Source organism: Erithacus rubecula (assembly GCF_903797595.1).
Source record: "Erithacus rubecula genome assembly, chromosome: 4".
Lineage (NCBI taxonomy): Eukaryota > Metazoa > Chordata > Aves > Passeriformes > Muscicapidae > Erithacus > Erithacus rubecula.
This window is the reverse complement of record NC_136686.1, coordinates 31666484-31674441: the sequence shown is the minus strand read 5'-3', so window position 1 is coordinate 31674441 and position 7958 is coordinate 31666484. Positions and strand designations below refer to the sequence as shown.

Genomic DNA, 7958 nt, shown 5'->3' with positions numbered 1-7958 from the left:
TCTTCTGTCGCGTTAATTGTATTCATCATCCTAATCCCTGTCATTGTTGCTGGGAGGGTGGGAAAGAACTTTTTGTAAATCACTGCTATATGGAGATAAAAAACAAATCGAACAACAACTCAATGTGGTAAAAATAGAGCCCTCACAGCTGCCCTGGACTGTTTAGCTCTTGCCATTGACCAACTGCTGGCTACATTTGTGATTATGACCACCTTCCCTCCTACATTCCTGTTCAGGGCAACAATGCCACTATTGCAGCAATGACAAACTTTCAAAGAACACCTGGCTGTATCTGCTTTCCCAGCACTGTACACTTAGCTAGCTTCCTAAAGCACATTTAAAACAGATGTTGAGGAGTCTCTCATGAGAACAGCACACAAAACCTCATCACTACCACCTCACTGTACTCCAGAAGTCCTGACCCTGTGCAAAATGAGCTGAGCAAAACAGCTACCTGGAGTGGTTGGACTGTTTTCTTCCCCTTGCTCTGGAACTACCCCACAAGAGCCTGTGTGGAAGGTCCTCACTTGTTTCACCCAAATTTCCACCTATACAAACAGCTGGGGGGTTTCTGCAAACAGTTGTTTCTACCACAGCTAGATGGTTGCATGTGTGAGCACTGCTGCTCTGTAGGTGGTATTCAGTAAGCTTATTGTGTGCACAGATGGACCTCAGTTACTATGCAAACCTAAAGAATTCTAGGCTCCTTTTTAATTAGGGCATTGCACCAGGAATAACAGTTGAGAATTAAGGGGTTCTAGCGACGCTGCAGGGAGGGCGCTGATGACTCAGGCTTTGTTTTCACAGTTGGAGGTTAAGCAGACCCACTATCCCAGGGAATTACAGCTCCTTCCTGCCAAACGTGGCTGGCTTTGTAATTATGTGCAACATCACTCTCTTGGCAATGGGCCCTGCATAGATTTTACTCACTGTTTTGTTCCCTCCTTTCCTTGTACTGCTGTCAGGGAGGGTGATGGCAATTGTTTGTCATTGGCTGTTAGCACAGAGCAAAGCATTGGTCTCAAATCTGTCTGCCTTGAAATCCAAGTAGCTAAACTGCAGGAGGCAAGTGTTTTCTTCCTGCTAGGCAGGAAGCTAATAGTTTCCCCACAAATTGTACAGGAAGGCAGGCTGTGTGGTTTTTACTATTTATTCCACTTACAGTATTAACATCTCCCCCACAAACAAGGATTTAGCTTGCTCAACACAGCCTTGGTCCATTTCAGTCCATAATTTCCTATTTTCAGTCAAACTCCTGCAAAGTTTATTTCATTCTGCATAAATACAGCCCACCCAAAGAAGTTGTTCCATTCAGCACAATAAGGAGCCCTGTAGTTTTCCACAACAGTCATCTTCACTAAGCCTGGGTTACTTTTGGGTAAACTGTCATTCCTGTTCATTCTGGCTGATTTCATCCATGGGTAAAGTTCCCATTCTTAGCAGAACACCACCACCACTTCCCCTGCTCTCCCAGGAGCAGTATTTTCCAGCTCTCCAGATACCACATCTCTACTAACTCTAGCCTTTTTCTGTGTCTTCTTCATTTCTTGTCAAAAGAAGGGCAGGTTTCTACTCCTCTGAGATTAAGCTCCCAGCCTAAGGAGTGGTACTTCTTGATAGGTATTCTCTTCTGCCTTTACTCACTGAAGTCAACTCCTTCCTAAATTCAGGCAAGTGAAGACCTCCACAATTTTCCCTCTGGGGCAGGAGACCAAAGCTCCAGCTGTTTGTAGCTGCTGTGCTCAAGGCTTTTTGTGCCTGTAAATTCACTTCTGCACATCAGTGAAGACATTACTTGAAAGCAACTGTCTCTCTCGGGCAGCTTGGAAGCTGAAGAAAAAACAGAGAATGGCAGGTCTAATTCCTTATTGAGCTTCAGAGGAGTGATGAGCACCAGCAGGGTTCCATTATCCCCCAAAACATCCACTGGAAAGACTTTTGTGGAGCAGGCTCTGATGGCAGCTAACTGTTTGTCCACCAGGACAGGAGGCCCAGGCCAGGCTCGCTGATTGAGCCCTGCTCAGAGAGAGAAGACGAGAGCACACAGTTGCAAACTGCATAGAGAATAGAGGAAAATCCCTAAAAATACATCTCTAAAGTTATGGAACACAGCTGCCATTGGTTCAGATCCACCCTTCTCATGCATTGTACTCAGGTGGGTTTTATGCCAGAACACTGCAAGGAAAGACTGTTCAGCTGCCACATCAACCTCGATGTGTTGCTCCCAGCTCTGTACTCCTCATGCACACGCAGTTTGCCTTAAATCTGCCTCTCAGGGGGAACCACCAACAACCATTATGTGCTCCAGTGAAAACACTCAGGAAACAGAGCAACCACAAGAAAAACTTCACTTCTCCCCGTTTCCACTCCTTTCATTTTGTGACTGCTTCATGGTCAGCTTAAAGCAATCAGCTCCTTGGGAAAGGGGTGCTATTTCAGACCTGAATAAACCACAACATTCACAAGGCTGTAAAAATTAATGCACATAGTTACCACAAGAGTGTAGGGTGCCTCTTTCTTCTGGACTTCTTCTGTGGCATTTGAAGTAGAAGCTTCTGCAGAGCTTGGACCAGTCGGTGACGTATCAACAAACGTCTCATCCACGACTCGGAAGCGGATCTCTTCCCCAATGTCCATGTAAAGGTCATGGGCCCCTTCTTCTGTCTCATATTCCCACACCCACACCTGCTCTGCTTCATCACTGGCCAAGGATTAAGGAGGGAAACAGTATTCTGCTTGACAGATCACTTTCTGACAGTTCTGAGAATAGACTCGATTCAAAGCCTTTTCACAGATATTTCCCAAACCGCCATGTGCCGTCCCGAGTCATTGTCTGAGCAGCCCAGGACCCCCATCATCCAGATTTTCCTGCATCAAGCTGTGTGCTGCTGATCTACACATCCCCCCATAAAACCCAGCAACAGAAAAGCCCCCCAGACAAGCAAAACTCCTCAGACTCAGAACAACCTCGCCTACCACACCGAAGTACATCAGACACACACGTATGCAGACATTACACGATATGGTAAAACCTGCACTCTATCTTCAGCAGCAGCCAAGACTGGAGGCAGGGATTACAACTGGGCAGGGGACACTGCCATTCATTTCTATCACTGGGCACAATGATCCTGCAAAACCTAATGAGCGTGAGGGCCTGTCTAGCTGTGATAACAGTCTGTGGGACTTGCCCGACAGAAGGGCTTAGCTTCTGCTGCTGAGCACCTTCATTGTTGCAGCAGTGAATGCCTGTTGGGCCAGCACTGCACAATCTTTTGAAATGAAGTAGTAAAGTTATCAAAGGTGATCAAAGGATACAACTTAGCTGGCTGCTGCAGGGATTCTGGTGGGATGACAATATCATCAAAGAATCCAATAGAAACTGCGGAGAAACGAATTTGGTTAAGACTGAAACAATTCTTTGCAAATGATGCTCCACAGCGATTCCTAAAATGCATTTCTAGGCTCATTCTCCTTCCTCTCTCAGGAAGGACATTGAGATTATGCAGGAATTATTCTTTGAGCCACAACGCTCAATTTCAGTTGGCAGCAAAGCAACCACCCAGCTGAAAGTACATAGAGCAACAGAGGACACAGTCTTCGTGCCCGCTGGGAAAGGAAAAGGTTGTTTGGAGCAGGAATGGAAATGAAAGCGTTCCAAGAAATGAGTCAGATGCTATAGAGGTCTGTGACAAAAAAGAGCTTAGAAGTCACAGATGTAGTATGTTAAATAAAGACCAATATAAAGTTAGAACAGCCCCCACATCCCCCTTGAGATTTCATTATGTTGAATTTTATCAGGGAATGGACCATGCCCAAACGCAGCAACAAAGCAGCCAAGGTAACCTTATTGTCCTAATTTAACAACTGAGCAGCAGAGCTCCCTTGCATGGAATACTCCTACAGGAAAGGAAAGCAACTCATCAATTATATATTCTATAACTCTGGCAGCACTTTGTGCTCTCAAAGACATTTCCCTGACTTGTTTTCAGATACAGGAAATGCTCACAAATTTGCACAGCACTATAGGAAAAATACATCAGACCAACATAAGCCAATAGTTCCACTTTGAAAAAAAATGCTGTTAACTGAAGCAAGGAAAGGAATCCAGTCTATACTTCAGACAGGTTTGCCTGTTACTCTTGGGCAAAAGGAAAAAGGAGTGGGGAAAAAACCATCAAGATCAGGGGAAGCTGCCAGGCTCAAACTACCAACTACCCTCAGATCAGAGCAGCAGTAGAGGCCTGTAGCAGCCATTCATCAGCCCACAGAGAGCATGATGCCAGCCAAAATCAGACCCAAGAACTCTGCAGCTCACGTGTCCCTAATGGCAGAAGTTGTGGTTTACCGTGGACGCCATCCTGGCTGCAGCTTTTAATCTGTCCAATCAGAATCTCATCCAGGAAGGGATGGAAGACCACATAGCGGAAATGCACTTAAAAGAAAACAGATCATTAATGTTACGTCCATGTTAGTAAACTAGAGTCCTCCCACAGGATGGCAGGCATTAAAACAAAATCCCACATCCTGTATGCCCTCTAAAACACTAAGCTTTTTTTACAACTTCTTTACAGGCACTGATTAGATAGAAAAATGGGAATAAGAGTTCTGATTCCTAACTGGTTTGAATAAATTCTGGCAGCAGCTGATCAGCAGTGCCCAGTTCCCAGCTCCTCAGTTTTGCAAGAAGTTCACAAAAAGTGTAAGATGATAAATATGGAGCATGCCCTCTGATTAAGTTATGATGGAAGCACAATGCTTTACAGTCAAGAATATCAGCTGAAATGATATTTTCTCCTAATACTTCTGCCTTTTATCTTTGTCTGCAATGTTGTACTTTCATTAAACGAAATATTTTAAATCAAGTATGATCAGAAAGTTCTCTAACATAACCGGACTTTTCCTCCAAGCTAGATAAAATATTTCCAACTAAGCACATGCCATTTACTATTACAAGAATGCTACATTAAGACAAACTCAGCCAAATTATGCTTCTGAGAAATTTAACATCATTTTAACTGTACCTCCTCAGTGCTCCTCTTTTAAACTAGGCAGTGCATTTAAGAAAGAGTTATTACCAGACACAGTGGGATTTATCTAGGTGCTATCCCAGAAAAGCAGACTTTTCTTCTGAGCTCAGAGAGAAAAGTTCTCCTCTTTCAGTTCAAGGAGTAATTTGAAGTTGAGAAGCAGAATGGAGATTAAAGCAAGCAGGAAAGCCTGACATCCTCCCTCAGTATTAGAGAAGCTTCTATTTGCAGGATGTGAGTTTGATTCTTTTTTTTTGGAGATAAAATTTAGACAAGGGGAGGCACATATAGTCAGTGCAGTTCCATTCCAACAGGAGATACTTCATGTGTTCAACCTATGTTTCCACACTGTAAACTGAAACTAGAAAAATGCATCTCTTACCAGTTTAAACCCTCGTTTTAACTTAAAAGAAGTTGTTTTTTATGCACTTACTTCCAGTTTTTACTCAGATTTGCCAAGAATCAAAGAAAAGAAATTAGTCATTCCTTATTAAAAAAAAAAATCACTAGAAATGTATGATGAACCAGATCTGTCTAAGTTTCAACGAAAGTGTCATAAAACTTCCAGCTAGTACAAGAGCATTAAAGTCTGTGCAAATGCTATATGTAGAAACAGGTTTCCACACCCTAACTAGGGAAAATAAGCTTCAAAAAGAAAAAATATCAGAGAAATGCAGACCAACTATTACAACTTATTTTCTGTGTGCAGACTTTCAATAATTTTCAACTAAATTAACCCTTTCCTTACCCCACAGCTATGGTTCTAATTGTAGAACAGAGATGGGCTGCTGGAGAAGACAAGGACTGGCTATTCAAAGCCAGTATTTTGTACCCAAAACTGCAAATAAAATAAAAGACTTTCATCATGTTCCTTTTGCCCTCCTAACTGGAACATAGTTAAGGCTGTGAACTTAACGTTGTGACCTTACCTAAGAACTGAACTCAGCTCACATTTCCAGATCATTAACTAACCTTCTGCAACACAATGGAACTGAGGAGAAGCACTTACCTTTGGTATGTGACGCCCCATCACCAGGAAATATGTATGAATCTTCCAGCTTTGTGATATCATACAGACAGATGCAGAGCCCAACATTATATACGACCTGATAAAAGAAAAAAAAAAAAAAAAATAAGAGCAGTAAATCAAGCAACCCACCAGGTAAAAATCAAGCAAACTATGAAATTCATATATTACACACACCTTTTCAAAAGGCAGCAACAGAGGGGTGGCAAGATGTGATGGAGGCTGTTATGGCACACTGCCTTCAACCAGCACAGGGGAACCCCAACCCAGGTGTTGTGGGAGCACATTTTCACTGGCACTGGAAGGAACTCTGCTACAAAGAAACCCTTGGGGAAATTGTCCGTGGTGAGAGAACTTGAGCTGCCAAGACAGTAAACAGCTCCCCATCACTCACCAGCCCCACAGCTTGTCCAAATGCTGAATGTGCTTTTTGCTAGTTATGCTCTCAGAAGGCTTTTCTCTAGGCTTGCCTTTGTCTTACATTATATAAGCTTTGGGGAGACACAAAACAAATTCTTGGTTTCTCTGCTACTTCTGAGACAGCTTCACTGCCTACAAAATTTGAGGCATCTACTGGTCAGCAGTGGGTGAAGGAAGACTTTTGCTTTTCATAACCTGTCTGTATATTCTGTTATTCACAACCCTTCAGGTTGCTCTTTTGAGCTTCTTTCATGTTGACAGCTGCATTTTGAGTTTTGCACCTGCCTCACGTTGAAAGCCATCACTAATGACAGTCCCACGGCTGTACAGGGAAACTCTGACCTCCAGGTCCCCCAGAAAACACATTTTATATCCTGCACCAAAGGCCAACTTCTTACTGCCACCATGTATCTCAATTACTAAGCACAGACCAAATCAGCTATTAACAGCTTCATTTCTCTTCTAGTATTACTGTTCTACATGTGCTCACACAGTATTTTTTTTCTTTAAATTCCCCACTGGATGGATTAGCTTGCATTTGTTTTTCAGGCTACATTTTGGATTGCTCCTTTTAACACAAACCAGCAGCTACCCTCACTTCTCTTCCATGCTTTTCTGCCCCATCTGGTGTCTCAGTACCTTCCCATTACAACATCAGCCATTAGAAAAATGTCCCCTTTGAGATGATACGTGGCTATTTCTTTGTTTACAGTCACAAGGGGTGGCCCTCACATCTAAACCCAAGCACCTCAGTAGGCACAAATAAAAGCAAGAAATGCTCAGGGATGTTGTGATGCCTGCATCTACCTATACGTGACCCACGCTTTACCTTATTGGCCAATTTCTTGTTTAGCTCTTCAGCAATGGATTCGTTCAGTTTCCTTTCAAACTGCCAGGGAGGAATTCTTACAGTGTCAGTCATCTCCACCAGGACAAACATGGTGGCGGGGAGGGGAGGGGGGGCTCGGAGACGCCAACAGCCTCGAGAACTGGAGCGCCGCGACCGGGCCTGGGATGCTGTGGCCCGGCTCCCGGTGTCCTGAGGGGGGAGCGCCGGGGAGCGCCCCCTCACCCACCTGCCGCACGCGGCCCGCGCCGCGCCGCGCGCCCCGGCCTCGCGCCGCTTCCGGCGCCGCCACAGCCAATCGCGTTCGGCCGGCGGGTCGCGCGCCCTGATTGACACGGCGCGCGGCGGGGCGGGGCCGCCGCCATTTTGTCCCTCCTCAGGCGGGGCGGGGCGGGGCCAGGCCGGCATTGCCACCCGCTGTCACCTGCCGTCACCCCAGCGGATGGTTTTGGTAATATAAACGTGGAAAGGGGCTCAGCACCCACGCGTCCTTTGCAGGGTTGCTGTGTGATTTCCTCCTCGCCCCCGGCAGATGGGTCCCCGGGCGCTTTCTCCCGTACCACAGCTAGAATAATTCTCAATTGCCATTTTTCTGATTTAATTTATCATTTTCGTAAACTTCAAGCCAGACGGATCA

The 7958-nt window shown here is 44.9% G+C and overlaps 1 protein-coding gene across 1 annotated transcript; it reads right to left on the bottom strand.

Annotated features, from left to right (window-relative positions):
* Positions 1–1134: 1134 nt before the first annotated feature.
* POLR3H (RNA polymerase III subunit H) lies at positions 1135–7585 on the bottom strand. The gene is made up of 6 exons (XM_079305244.1): positions 7304–7585; positions 6037–6133; positions 4346–4432; positions 3316–3379; positions 2494–2701; positions 1135–2016 (listed from the first exon to the last, which is right to left on the bottom strand). Exons 1-6 carry the CDS (start codon positions 7412–7414, stop codon positions 1963–1965), a joined length of 621 nt encoding a protein of 206 aa, XP_079161370.1. The 5' UTR covers positions 7415–7585; the 3' UTR covers positions 1135–1962.
* Positions 7586–7958: the final 373 nt, after the last annotated feature.